The sequence below is a fragment of the Cervus canadensis genome, chromosome 18 (assembly GCF_019320065.1).
Source record: "Cervus canadensis isolate Bull #8, Minnesota chromosome 18, ASM1932006v1, whole genome shotgun sequence".
NCBI lineage: Eukaryota > Metazoa > Chordata > Mammalia > Artiodactyla > Cervidae > Cervus > Cervus canadensis.
Window position 1 is genome coordinate 51,483,091 of NC_057403.1, and position 14,032 is coordinate 51,497,122.

Here is a 14,032-nt window from a genome sequence, read left to right on the forward strand (position 1 = left end):
CAGGGTGGGGCTGGTGGGAGGACAGAGGCCACGGCGGAGGCGCCCTGTGACAACAGTGGGCATATATTTGACAGCACGGATTGCTACGGTTTTACAGTACAACCTCAGAGCTCCCCCCACCCCAGGTTTATTCATCAGCACTAAAGAGGCACTCTGAGTGGCACACACACCTTCTACAAAAAAAGGCAGTTTGGGCTTGATTTGGTCTCTCTCAAAATATCAAAATTAGAACTTTTGACATACACACTGTACCTAAGGTTAAAATGAAGAAACAACAAAACAAACCGCAAACCTCAGAGACACCTAAGGACAGAAGGTAGCCTCTCCCCACCTCCTGCCCCCGTGAAGACACGATTCTGTGAAAAGGACATGCGTGCCGGCCCCTGGTCGGGTCAGTGCATGAGCCGGCCTTGAGGGTCCCATCTGGCTGCTCCGACCTGACCGTGGGGCTGGAGCCACACGTAGGCGGCTGGGAGCCAGTCAGGGCTTCTTGGGCCGCTGGTGCCTTGGGCAGCCTGCGTGACCCCTAGCGCCTCTTGGTCCGACCCCATCCCCCAGGTAAAACAAATCAAGGAAGCCTGTATTCACATTACATGAAAATAGCACCAGAAACTTCAGAGTAAAATTGCTCATACTTGCAGCAGAGAGCTCCGTGTAGGAGGCAGGCTCTAGAGAGGGCAACTGCGGAGGCTGGGGTGGAGGTGGTGGGGGTGGAGACAGAGGACCAGGGGTCAAGGTGCACTAGAGACCAGCTTTTCTGTCAGCAGCACGGACAGTGGCCTCACAACACTGCGGTCAGAGGCCTGTTGTGCTCTATGGGGCTGGGCAGCTCAGAGATGGCTCTTTGGCCCCCATCTGATTTCTAGGGTCGCTTTGGAATTCCAGCAACAGCAGCAACGACACTAAGATGGAGGCTGCCACCATCTGACTGGCAGCTGCCTCAACTGACTTCCTGTTAGATGACAAGGGTGGGGGGGCCCTGTGGAAATCCTCAAAGCGAGGGGTTCTGTGGCATACTGGGCCTTAACTGTGGGGCACATGGGGCTGGGGGGATGCGCCACTCTCTCCTTAACTTCTTGGTACTGGATAAACAGCTGCATGGCCTCAAAGAGGCTGCAGCTGGCCCAGCCCTCACCCTCACCCTCACCTACCAGCTATAAAGGGATTGCTGTCCACCCCAGGCTCTGCTCAAGGCATCACAGTTGCAGCTCTAACACTAAAGTCTGAGCATTTTCATGGTACATCAGATGGATTAAGATGTGGCCATCAGGCAAACTCTCAGACGACTGGAGCTTCTCAAAAAAAGGCCAGGGTCCCCCATTTGTGAGTTTGTCTCCAATCCCATTCCCAGGCACTTGCTGGCTCCTATAAATTACTCAGAAGAGTCCTTTTTCAAAGGGATCTTGAAACTGGTTAGTCTCTGACCGAACAGCTGGCTGAGGAGGTGGCTCTGGGACTCGGCTGTGCGGCAGGCCCGGGGGTTAGGGGGTTCCGCACTGTGGACAGCTCCACCCTTCCTGGGGGGCCTGTGTAGAGGTCTTGTCTGGGGGAGGGCCTTGCTCAGCCCCTCCTTGCTGTATCTGAGGTCCCTGTGGGCATGGCCGGGCTCCCGCTTCTGCACCTCTGAGGACTGAGGGAGCATCGAGCTGTTCTGGCTACTGGGCTTGGGCTTGGGCTTGGGCTTGGCGGGGATCACGCGGCTGGGAGTTGCCTGCTTCCGGGGAGCCCGGGGGGGTTTGTTGGGGGCCGAGGGGCCTTTGCCCAGGCTCCCCACACCTTCGCTCCTGGCTGGCTCCAGGGCCCGGCCTTTTCTCTTCTTCTCACTGCTGTCTGCGTCCTCCCTGGGGCCCAGGCTCCCTCGCAGCCCCTGGCCACCAGCTTCCCTTGGTCCCTTGGGGTAGCCTTTGGCTAGGGCACGAGGGAGGGCCTTGTCTGGGGCAGGGCCCTGGCCTGGGCAGTCGGGCTTGGCTGGGGTGGTGGCTGTCTCGCTTTGGAGCCGTCCACTGGCTGGCTGGGGCTGGCTGCCGCCCACTGCCTTGGTGCCCTGCCGGGGGCCTCCAGCACCTTGAGAGCCTGGCTTGGCTTTGAGGGGGGTGGGCTTCGGCCTCTCCTCAGTGCCACGGGGGAGTTCACCGGGCACTGGGCTGGCTACCGCCTTCTTCAGTTGTCCTGGGACCTTGGGTGCTTTGTTGGGGGTGGATGAGCTTGACCTGTCCTTTGATAAACTCCCGCAGCCCCTAGGCTTGGGGGCACTGCCTCTGTGGGAGGGGCCCCCTGTCGCCCCTGCAGGCACCGCATGACACGTGGACACCTGCTTCTCCTTCCAGAGCAGAGAGGGGGCTTCCGGGTGATTGTCAGGGGCACATCTGCCAGGTGCACTTGGGGTCCTGTGTTTCCCTGAGAACGGGCCAGCTGTCCTCTTTTCCTCTACCTCTTGGTCTACGGCCCCCAGCAGGGGCAGAGAGCCTCCCGGCAGGAAAGCCTGCTGAAGGAGGTGCTCAGGGCTGCCTGGGGAGGCCTCATCCTCGGAGCTCTCCAGGGCCTGGTCCGGCTTGTGGCCATTTTTGCCATCAGCCGAGGCCGCTGGGAAAGGAGACAAGGATGGGGGCAGGAGCTCCTGGTGGTCTAGAGGGTCTATGGGCTTTTCTGGGGTCCCGGGCTGCCCGGCGGTGGTGCCGGGAGCTGCCTCTGGGCAGGGCTGGAGCAGGGCTGGGAGGGACCCCTCACTCGGGGTGGGGCTGCTTCCCTGGGACAGAGGCCCATTCGCGCTGGACCTGGCAGGGCTGCTGGGCGCAGCCACCCTGCGCCGTTTGCTAGGCAGCGTGCCCTCTCGGGCCGAAGCCTTCCGCCCGGGGGCGCCGGGCCTCCTCACGCCGCGGAACGTGAAGGGCTGCTGCCCCTTCCTCCGGTGTTTGTCCATATGCCGGTCGAACTGCTCCTTTTTGGCGAAGGTGTAGTTGCAGGAGCTGCAGACGAAGGACCGCTTGCTGATGTGCGTGACATTGGCGCAGAGCTCGCAGGCGTACAGCGGCGTGTGCGCCAGCTCCAGCTCCCCGCTCAGCCCGTGTTCGCCGCCCAGGTGCGCGCGCAGCTCCTGGTGCTCTGGGTAGACGCGCGGGCACTGCGGGCACAGGTAGACGCGCTGCGGGCTGTGCACCGCCAGGTGGCGCTGCAGCTTGAAGGGCTTGGGGAACCGCTTCCCGCAGTGGTGGCAGTCGCGGGCCGGGTCCTTGCAGTCCTGGTGCACCGGGACGGCCGGGAGCGGGGGTTCGCCGTGGGGACGGGCTTCAGGGGACGCGTCGCCGGCCGGGATCGGGCGCGCGCAGGCGGAAGGGCTGCCCTGCGCCGAAGCGCCGACCGCGTCGCAGCCGCGGCTGCGGGCCTGGGGCCTCCGCCGCTCCCTCGGGAACGCCTTCCCGGCTCCCGCGTCCGGCCCCGACGCCTCTGCGCAGCCCTCGCCTGCCTTGCCGGAGACTGAGCGCTTGCCCCGGTGGGATCTGGAGGCCTGCCCCGCGATGCCGCTCAGGAAGTGCGTGACTACGTCGCCGCCCTCCCAGCATGAGGGCAGGTCCCCCAGCGACCGCCGCGCCTGCCCCTTGCGGGCGAAGCGCACGGCGTGTTCCCGCAGGTGCTCGTTGTACATCCAGACGTCGGACACCTCCCGCAGGCACATGCCGCAGGCCCACAGCCCTGCCTTGCTCTGCACGTGCTTCTCCAGCAGGTGCTCCCGGAGCAGCTCCCGGGAGCCGAACCTGCGCTCCACGCACATGTAGCAGGTGGGGGGAGGGGAGGGGCTGTGAGCCAGCTTGTGCAGGTCCAGCTCGCCCAGGCCGTGGAAGCGCTGGAAGCACACCCTGCACTTGTAGGATGCTCTCCTGGCCTTGGCATGCTGGCCTTCGCCTGCGGCCCTTCTTGCCCTGTCCGCCTCCTCTGTCCTGCTCCGTGGGCCCTGGGAACCGGCCGTAGCCTTGACATCCAAGAAGCTGGTGCTGGGGAGACCCACAGGGTCTTCACAGGGTCCCAGGAAGCACAGGTCCTGTATCTCCAGTTTGGTGCCAAGCGTCTCCAGGTCCATGACACTCCTGGGCACCCCACAGTCGTAGTGCTCTCGCTCCAGGTTGGGGGGCTCAGGGCTCACATCTCCTAGAGAAGAGGTGACCTCGTCCGCGGGGGCCTGAAGCTCCAGGCCTCGCCAAGCTGCCGGGACCATGTGTAGCTCGGGGATGTTTTCCGACGGGTGGTCCTCAGCGCAGCAGGGGTTTGCCTCCAGGTGGGGCTCCAGGGCCCACAGGCTGGGGCCTGGGGCCCAGGGGTCGATGCCTGGAACCTTGCTGTTGAGGAAGCCCTCCAGGAGGAAGGACTCAGGCAGCTCGGTGGCCTCATCACCCCATGGGTCCTCGTGGGACAGGCAGAGCGAGCCAGAGTCACTGAGGTCTGTGGGCAGGCGGGCAGAGGACAGAGTGACACTGCCCCCTACTTGGCCACTGGGCTCCGCCCGGGGCGGGGGCTCCGACTTTTTACAGCGCTTCCCATAGACACGGGGGTTCTTCTTCCGAGCCAAGCGGTCTCCCAAGGGGAAGAGCTGGGAAAAAGAGGCCTCATCATCCAACAAGCTCAGAGGGTCCCCATGCTCCGGGCCGGGGGCTTTAGGAGCCATGCCCTCCTGCTCTGAGACACCCTCTCCTGGGCTGTGCAGGGGGGCCTGGGAGCAAGAACTGCTGATGGTGCCGCCTGCTTCAGAACCATGAGTCTGAGGGGGGCCCTGGGGGGCCCAGGGGGGCTCCTGCCCCTCCCAGACACCATGCCCTGATCTGCTGTTGGCCTCTCTACTGTCCCCTGCAGGCTTACCCCCAGTCTCCCTCAGTGGCTCTTCACAGATGCCAGATGTCCTGGTCTCTCTGGGTCCCCCACACCCTCTTACCAGGGCTGCCTTCTGCTCCCCTGGCCCTTCTCCCGGAGGCGCCCCCTCCACCATCCTTGGACGAGCCACCCAGTCCCCAGGTGGCTTCTGTGCAGGTGTCTCCTCCAGGTCCGTGGCCTTGGTCTCTTGCTCTGTTTTGGGTGAGGGGCGGCGGCAGCTGGCAGTGGAGGTGGATGGACTCCAGCAGCTTCCGTTTGGAGTCACGTTGGCAGGGACCTGGGGATTGCTCTCCTCCCGGAACCTTCTTGCTCTGGGCTTCCTCGCTTTCTTGTTAGATTTCCCCTCTGACTCGCTGGGGAAGTCTGTGGGCGGTCTGCCACGCCTCTGGCCCCCGCCTTTCTCTGCCTGTTTGGGTCGGAGCTCTTCCCTCCCCAGCCGGTCCTGTTTCCTGGGCTCTGTAGGCCTCACGTCCACCCCTTGCCTGATTGTATCTGGGGTGTACGGCTCCCAGCTTGGGGGACAGCCTGGAGCTCCTAGAAGGCTGAGCCCCTGCCTGAGTCCCTTGGATGTCTCGGGACCCAGGGCATCCTCAGGGGCTGTAGAGCCACGAACAGGGGGTGCCGCCCGGGCCTGGCTGGGGTCTCCCGCCAAGCGCCCAGGTTCCTCCTTCCCCAGCGCTCTGCGATTCTTCTTCCGGGGCGGTGGCACGTCTGGGGAGCAGGTTGGGGCACTGGGCTTGGCTGGGACGCAGCACCCTTGTGCAGCCCATGCTTCCTGGCTCGGTGGCGGCTCAGGCCTGGCCTGGAGCGGAAGGAAGCTGAGCAGACCTCGCAGGTCACTGGCCGCCCGCTGGGGGCTCCGCCTCTCCAGTGGCCATTCTCAGTGAACACCGGCTTCTTTTTAAAGCCACGCGGCTTCTGTCTGAGGTTCTGGGGATTGAGGACATCTGCCTGGGGTCTCTGGTGGAGGGCACTTTGGGGGGAGTGGGCTCTGGAATCGTTGGTTGTGCTGCCTGGGCAGAGCTCTGTGGAAGGGCAGGTCACTGGCACACCCCTGGCACCAGCCTCGGATGCCTTGGTAATGGCAGGGGGCCTGGCCCCAGGCATCTCCAGGCTCTTCTGTCCTTGGAGGCTGGCCAGAGCCTTGCCTTCTTGGCAGATGTGGGGATCTGGCCACATGGCCCCCCGTGTGGAAGGGTCAGTGGGCACAGTGGTGACACCCTGGCCTTCCCTGTTGCCTAGGGGTTCAGAGGAGGAGCCTGTGGGCACCCCATCTGGGTGCGTGATGGGCAGGACTCCCCTGGGGTCTGGCGACTCAGCCCTGGGGCCTCTGAGTGCCCCCAGGCCACCAGTGGTGCGGATGCTGGGCAGGGCAGCAGCCTTGACAGTCACTCCTGGGGTGCTGATGGTCGTTGGGTGGGGAGGGGTGGCACGGGCAGGGGAGTCTCTTGGCCTCTCTTTTTTGGAAGCTTCTAGGGTTTTTGACACATGACCTCCAGGGCGGGCCCCTCTGTGGGCGGCGCTGACGATGCTGATGAAGCTGGGCTCCTTGGGAGGGTCTTCCAGGGGGCTGCCGTCCCCCAGGAGAGGGTGGTGAGCCAGGCTTTCCTTGAGGCCACAGTGGCTTGTCTTCAAAGAGGGGGACGCTGCCAGGGGTGCCGCAGTGCCTGTGGGTGCTGGGCTGCAGTTGGCCCCTTCTGGAGGTGTCCAGGTGGGAGAAGAGGCCAACAGAAGCTGAGGGCTGGCAGCGCCCCCGTGGGATGGAGACGCTGGGAGCAGGTCCCTGAGCTCCCCTGAAGGTGCCGCGGGAGGGCCTTCCTGCTGTAGGGGCTTGAGGCCGTAGGGATCAGAGGGGCCTGCAGAGGCGGACGAAGGGGTGCGGCTGGCCAGGTCCCTGGTGGGGGGCTCTGGGCTTTCCCCAGCGAACAGCAGATGCTTCCTATGGCCTGGGCCAGCTGCCACTGCATCCAGAGTCCAGTCCCCGGGCCTGTCTGGGGTGTGGGCTGCCACCAAGGCTGGGACTGAAGAGTCTGTCTCAGAGGAGGTGGGGCTTGGGGTGTCCTGTGCCTCGTTGCAAAGGCCCATGGCTGCCCTGCTTCCCTGGAGCTGTGCCCCCAGCTGGTCTGCAGCCCTGACCAGCCCGGCCGGTGTGGTTTCAGGGTCGGCACTGGCTGTGGTGCAGCTGTCCAGTCTCCCTGGCCTCCCTCGGTCACCTGGCTGCAGGTGGCCAGCTTCGGCTTGGACCCTGGGCTTCTCGGCCTGGCCATGTGTGCCTGCATGTCCATCTTCGTCTGGCTCCAGCTGACATCCGGCCACGGTGGTCATCTGCATGTCTCCCAGGGAGCCCAGGGCAGGGCTGTGGGCCACTGTCCCTCCTTCCTTGCCATCACCTCCCAGATCTGAGGGATTGCTGTGCAGAGGGCTCTGGGTGTCAGCAGGGGGGGTTGCCCTTGAGACCTGGGCATCATCTCCCCCCTCAGCCGCTCTGGCCACCAGGAGCTGCAGCTGATGAAGTGGGCTGGAGGCTGGGTCCTGGAGCCTCCTGCCCGGGCTGGGGTTGGGCGCAGAGGCACAGCTTGGAGAGACTCCTTCTGGCACAAACTCCTCCTTGCCCTCATGGCCAGGGCCTGCTGCGACAAGGGGCAGGAGACCTGTTCCTCCTGGCTCACCTGTGCTGCTTACAGAGTGTCCCCTGGGGACACTGCTATGGATGGCAGCAGAAGATGGGGTGGCGCCCAGAGGCAGAAGCTCGGCACCCCGAAATGCCAAGCCAGGCGCTAGGTGGGCAGTGGGGCTGCTGAATGCCTCCAGCTCCAGAGGATCTTGACAGGGCCCAGGTGCCTTGCGGGGTCCCGGGGAAAGCCCCCCTCTCGGTGGGCAGGGAAGGAGCAGCGGGAGGCTTTGGCCATGTTGTGTTCTGGGAGCCCCGTGACCCTTAGGAAGAGAAGGCTCCAGGCTTGGGCAGCGCTTCGCTAAACTCCCCACATCTGACACGGGGTCCGGTACGCAGACTTCCTGGTGGGCCCTTTGGCCTCCTTCGGCTCTGGGGAGCCTTGTCTTTGAGACTCTGGCTTTCTGCACTAATTGGAAACTGAGGCTGGCCCCCACGGGGCTGGAAGGACCCTGAGGAACCATGTCCTTGTGGGTGCTGGGGGCCAAGGCTGCTTCTCCTAGGGTCAAGGGTGAGGGCCACTCCTCCTGGGGGCTCGCCAGGGCGCCCCCCGTGGTGTCTGCCCCCTCCCCGTGTGGACTCGACTCCCCGGGACCAGTGGTGCTGGCCCTGCACGGCTCTCTGCTCTGCAGCTGACTCTCCAGTTCCGTGACCAGCCGTTTGATCTCCAACTCCTCCTCGGACAGGTCGCAGGTAGCTGTGGTGCTACCCTCGACAGCCCTGGCGGGCAGAGCGCTAAGGCTGGTGGCCACGGACCCTTCACTGGGACACTGCTGACTGAGAGTCTTTTCCCCCAAGAGGCTGGGAAAAAAGCCCGGATGGCTGGGTGGCACCGGGGACACTTCCTCCAGCAGGGACCAGCCCCTTTCAGGCAGAAGCGAGGGGTACGGTGGGTCTAGCTGGGGTTTCCTCGGGGGAGTGGCAGCACACGCACGCAGCTCAGGGGTGTCCCTGTGCCCAGAGAGGCTGCCGTAGGTTGGCGGGTGGAAGTTGTCCCCGGGCAGCCCCGAGGGGAGGGGCGTGGGCTCCAAGGCCAGCGCTGATTGGTCTCTGCCTGGGTCTGTGACACCTGTGTAGGGCGGGCTCCTGGGTGGCTTTGGATCTGGGGAACTGGCATTGTGGTCATCCTGGCGTAGGCGTGCCCTAATGGCTTGTGGGCTGTCTGGGGCTGAGGAGTGGGAGCCCAGGTCTTTGTGGAAACAGCCGGCCAGGTCTTTGGGTCTGAGGAACAGCTCACTGCGGGGGCTGCTGTAGGGCTGAGGCCCCTTTCTGGCAGCTGGAGCCTCCATGGACTCTCCAAGACCAGGGTTCTTCACAAAGAGGGTGCTAGGGTCCAAGTGGACCGTGTGGACAGCGTTAGCGACAGGCACCAGTGATTCTCCGGATGGAGAGGCAGGCAGGTCCTCTCTGTCCTGAGAGGTGACTGGCTCCAAGCACCGATGTGCACCCAATGTGGGTGAGCTTGCGAGGGGCAGCACTGTGTCCTCCCTGTGGAGCTGTGGTCGCTCGGGGGCTGGGGGGCAGGGGCCGCCTCCCCTGCAGGGAGCTGGAGAGGAGTCTGGAGCCTCCTTGTGAAGTTCCATGGCATCAGGAGGAAGGTCATCAGCGATTTCAGGGGTCTCAGTGTCTTGAGGGAAGCCCGGAGGCGGAGGACTCTCCTCTGGGGTCTCGGCACCAGTGAGATCCTGTAGGAGAAGCTGGGGGCCTTTCTCCTCCGGGTCCACTCCAGCCTCTGGGCTGTGCGACGGGCCCTGGGCCCTGGGGCCTGGCTCAGGCCTGCCCAGCTCCTCGGGGCCCGGGTAGCCCCCAGACCTCGCAGCCTCCTGCTTCACCACCTTCCTGGGTTTCTGCTGCTGCCCGTCCTCTCTGGGGCCTGGGGTCAAGTCCACTTCCTTCCTCTTCTCGCCCCGGCGCCATCGCCGGCCGCTGGGGCGGGGCCGGCCTCTGAAGCGGGAGCCCGGGGGCCGCGGTCCGTCCTCCTCCTCAGACTCGGAGGCGCAGTCGCAGTGCTGGGGCCCGCCATCCAAGGCACCTGGGGCTGGGCTGCGCCCACCTGCCCGGTTCTTCTGCTGCACGATCTTGTGGATGAGCTCCTTGCTCCAGGTGCCGCCCCGTGCCCGCCTCCGCCTGCAATCCTGGCCGGGGGACAGTCGGAGGCGCCGGGAGCTCCTGGTCTCCACCAGCAGGGCCCGGCCCCCGGGGTCTGTGTGGCTCTTGGGGGCCTGGGTTCTGAGATCCCGTGGGCGGGCCTCAGCCCGGCCTTTCCTCCGTGGCCTCAGGCGGGCGGCCCTGGAGCCCCTGCCAGGCCTCTTGGTGGTGTTAACTGTGTCCAGCTCTTTCTGAAACAACTTGAACCGCTTTCCTCTCCTCTGCTGGCCAGCCAGGCTGGCCCCATCTGTCTCTGCAGGTGCTGGGCCCAGGGAGCGGGTTTTGGGCCTGGGGCCGGCTGGGTAGCCCCCATCCCCAGGCTGGCGGGGCTGGGTCTCCAGCGGGACATCCGCTGCTGGGGGTGGGGCTGGGGCTGGGGCTTTGTTATCTGGTGTTGCCCCCAGCCTGGCCTTGGGGGGCTGCCCGGCAGCGGGGCCCTTGGGCCCTGAAGGTTCCTCGTCAGTGAAGACATCAATGAAGCTGCTGTCGATCTCAGGGTTGTCAGACTGGTACTCCAGGCCATTGAGTGCCTCCGTGATGAGGCTGTCCAACTTGGCAGCGTCCTCCAAGTCCAGGTCCCCTGTGGGGAGCGGGAAGGGGGTGGCGGTGGAGCTGGGCAGGAAGCTCGTCCTCATGGGGTCGTCTCTGCCATCGGGCCGGAGGTCTCCGCCCAGCAGGAAGGGAGCTGTCCTGGTGTGGCTGAGTGGGCTTGGGGTCCTGCCGGCGGGCACTCTGGGGGTCACGGGGAGACCCGGGGGCTGCTGGTGGTTGTCCTGGGCCCTGGCTGGCAGCAGGCCGCAGAACTGCCGGTGGCCCAGGAAGGCGGCCAGGCTGCTGTAGTTCCGGTCACACTGCCTGCAGGTGAGGAGCACGTCCAGCTGGTCCAGGCTGGCGCTGCTGAGGGGGAAGTGGTGGGCGGAGTAGGGGGGCGGCCCCTGGGGGAAGCCCTCCAGGCTTGCACTGCCCGCCTGGAGCCCCGAATTGGGGAACGGGGTCTCCTCCAGCCCCTCTGTGGGGAAAGGGAAGGTCTTGGCTGGCTCTGGCTGGTAGTGGATGGGGAGGCTGTGTGAGGGCTCAGGGGATGGGAAGGGGCTGCCAGCTTCCTGGGGGTGAGGGGCCGGGTGGAAGAAAGCAGAGGGTGCGAGCGGCCCAGGCACCTGGCTCTCATCCGAGCTGGGGTTGGCTGGGCTGCTAGACAGTGGAGAGAGTGATGAGCAGGTGCTGCTGGCCGTGTGGGTGGCCGGGGAGGGCAAGGGGGACTCACTGGGGGAGGCTCCCACCACCCTGGGTGGGGGCAGGCCGGGGGGTCCCCGGGGTGAGGCCTGTGGCTGGGCTGCCCCAAAGAATAGGGGCTGGGCTCCCGGGTCCTTCAGCCCATTGTAGGCAAACAGGCCAGGGGAGCCACTGCTGTGCTGGCCCGGGCTGTTTCTCAGGACGGCCAGCTTCTCGCCCGGCCCGGCTGTCTTGCCCATAGCACCCGGGGCTCCCTGGCTGCCCCCCTGCCACTCGGGGGCCCCTGGGGGGAAAGGCAGCCGGTTCAGCATCTCCATTCGGTGGGAGCCGGGTCCGGCGGCCGGGAGCACCTGGGGCCAGGGCAGCGGGGGGCTCTGGGGCAGGTTGAGCCGCTGGCCTGGGCTGGGCTGGGCTTCGAAGAACGTGGTGGCTGGGGGACCCAGGGGAGGTGGAGGGTAAGGGGCCGGGGCGGGGTCCCACAGCGGGGGCAGTCTGGCGGTGGGAGGCCCTGAGGCGGCCAGCTCTGTGTCCCGAGGCCCTGGGCTGGTGCCCACTCCACTGGCTCCGGGGCTTCCATAGGCCTGCCCTGGAAACTGCCTCTGGGACAAGGAGTTTGGGGGCCCCCTGGGGCTCCCTAGCCCTTCATGGGCTGAAGGAGGTCTCTCAGGGAGCACTTTGGTCATGGTCTCGTGCAAACTGTCCCGGAAGGTGGCTGTGCTCTCCGAGAAGGGGTTGGAGGCCGGATGAGCAGCACTAGGGGGAGGGAGCACACCGCCAAGGTCACTGGGGGCCTCCAGGCCGCCGGGTCGGCTGGAGTAGCAGGGTGGGGGTGGGGGGGCCGGGCGGGTAGCCAGGGGGTAGGCCGGGCCCGTGCCCACTGCTTCCGGCCATGCTCCCCGAGGCTGGTGGAAGGCGAGCACCACTGCCCGTTCGGGGTACTTGGGCCCGGCCGTGTCCTCTGGGAAGGGTCTCCGGCCGGCCCCCTGCAGCTCTGGGAAGGGGTACTGAAAGGCTGCCACCCCGGGGCTGCTGCCTTCTGGAAAGGGCTCCGGCTCAGTCGGGGGGACCCCAAAACTAGCACCTGGGAAGCTGTTCTCAGCTGGGGGAGGCCAGGCGTCAGCCCCACCGGCCTGGAATTCCAGGTAGGAGGCTGGCCGACAGGGGCTAGTGCCCCTGCTCTGGGGGGCCCTGAGGGGTGGGGGCCCAGGGGTGGCACTCGGTGAGGTATAGTTGGTGGAGGTAAAGCTGGAGGGGGTCTCCTGGAAGCACTTTTGGAAGTTGAGCTCCTCCGGGGCAGGGGAGGCCTCGGCCCTGGGACGGCCGGGCCTGAGACCGGCTCTGGTCCCTTGGCTTGGGGTCATCTCTGCGTCTAGGGGCCGGAGGGCCTTGGGCTGCAGGCCCTCAGGGGTCTTCCCATCCAGGGTGGGTTTGGGCCTTGTGCTGGCGATGCTCAAACTGTAGAGCTGCTGGGGGCTGCCGGCTGCCCTGCCTGCCCGCCGGACACGAGCCTGCACGAGGTTGCTCCCCGCTGGGGTTTGGGGGCCGCTGGCCTTGCCGGGGCCGCTGCTCAGGGCCTGCGCTCTGGGCAGCGGGGCCTCGGCCACCCCCTTCCCAGCCTGCTGCACCTGGGTCTTGGGGTCGTCCATGGCCTGGGTCCTGCTGCCCATGGCCTTGGTGGTCCTGTTGGCCAGGGCACTGATCTCTCCGGGGGGCCGCAGGGGGCCCCCCGTGCCACTGGCCGCCGGGCAGGGCTGCAGGTCTCCAGTCATGGTTGGGGGTGGCGCTCCGAGGGGCTGCTCCCCAGGCATGGCCCCTCCGTCCTGGGCGCTAGGAGGATGCTGTGGTCCGAGGAGGGCCGCAGAAAGCGGGCTGGGTGGCCATCCTGGCCCCTCGAGGAGCCCTGGAGAAGCCTGCTCGCATGGTCCTGATGAGCCTGCAAGAAAAGGACAGAGTAAGTGGGGGACAGTGGCTCTGTGGCTCTGTGGTGGTGTGGCAGGCTGGAGCAGAAGTGGTGGGCACACAGCCTTCCCTTTTAGGGGTGGCGGCTTGGCTCCGATGGTCCCTCGAGAGATGAGGGAAGATGAGCTCCTGCCAGACTGAGGAAGGGCTTAGTGGGTGGGGGTGGGCTGGGGGTGGGGAGGAAGAAGGCAAAGAGAGCGAATGCTGCTGGGGGCCGGAGGTGTGGGAAGACCCTGGCCACCCCCGAGCAGCCCTGCGGGGCGCCAGCCGGGCCCTGAGCAGGAAGGCCCCATGTGGCACGTTGCTTCCAGACCTGCAGAGGCCTCACAGTGCGGGTAATGGGCACTAGATGCCAGGGCAAACAGCCCAGGAAGGACAGAGGGTGGGTCTGGCCAAGGCTCCCACCTGCTGCCCCTGCAGCGGACCCCCAGCCTCCGGAAGCTGATGGCTCCTTTTCCTGGGCCCTGAGTTGACCTGCTGTTTGGGGCACACGTGTGTGCCGTGTGCTCATGACCCTCAAGCGAAGCTCAGCCCCCACAGGCCTCTGGAGAAAAGCCCCACCCCAAACGTTGAGCTTCTGGAGTGCAGGGAGACGCTGGGTGAGGGGAGCCCCAGGCCCCCCTTCTTGTCTCTGTGACCCCACAACCCCACTCCCACCCCAGTGCTGGGGGTCTCATTCTCAGAGGAAGCCTGGGGCTGGCTGGTCACCTCACTTATTTCCTTGGCTTTCCTGGGGCAGTCCAGGGAGGTCAGCCGCCAGCTCTGAGGTCAGGGCAGGGACTCCTCGACTCAGGGGGTGTGGTCCAGGTGCCGGACAGCAGAGGGCATCTTGTCACCCACCTTGCCCCTTCCTCAGCCAGGCCAGTCCTGCCTACTGGGGAGGTCCTCCCTCCAAGGTGGAGGCCTGCCCCTGCTCTGGGCTGCATTGCCCCAGGCGAGTCCTCAGCTCCCCTTTCAAGGTCTCCAAGGGTTGACAGCCCTTGGGGGCAGGGCTCCTGGGTGCCGTGTGCTGAACGGATAATGATGGCAGAACAGAGGCCTGAGCTCCCGTGGGCCCTGCTGTGGACCAGGGCACAGAGTGCGTCCCATCACTCCTCTCGTTCTCTCAGTGGCTTGAGAGGTCAGAGCGTTATTGTCACCCCTGATTTATGGGTGAGATGC

The 14,032-nt window shown here is 65.7% G+C and overlaps 1 protein-coding gene across 1 annotated transcript; it reads right to left on the minus strand.

The window, feature by feature from the left end:
• Positions 1 to 47: 47 nt before the first annotated feature.
• On the minus strand, positions 48 to 12,845 carry ZNF469 (zinc finger protein 469). Its single transcript, XM_043436688.1, is given in 2 exon segments — positions 48 to 5,395; positions 5,398 to 12,845. Coding segments are annotated over 2 exon segments (11,346 nt in total). The 5' UTR covers positions 12,721 to 12,845; the 3' UTR covers positions 48 to 1,372.
• Positions 12,846 to 14,032: the final 1,187 nt, after the last annotated feature.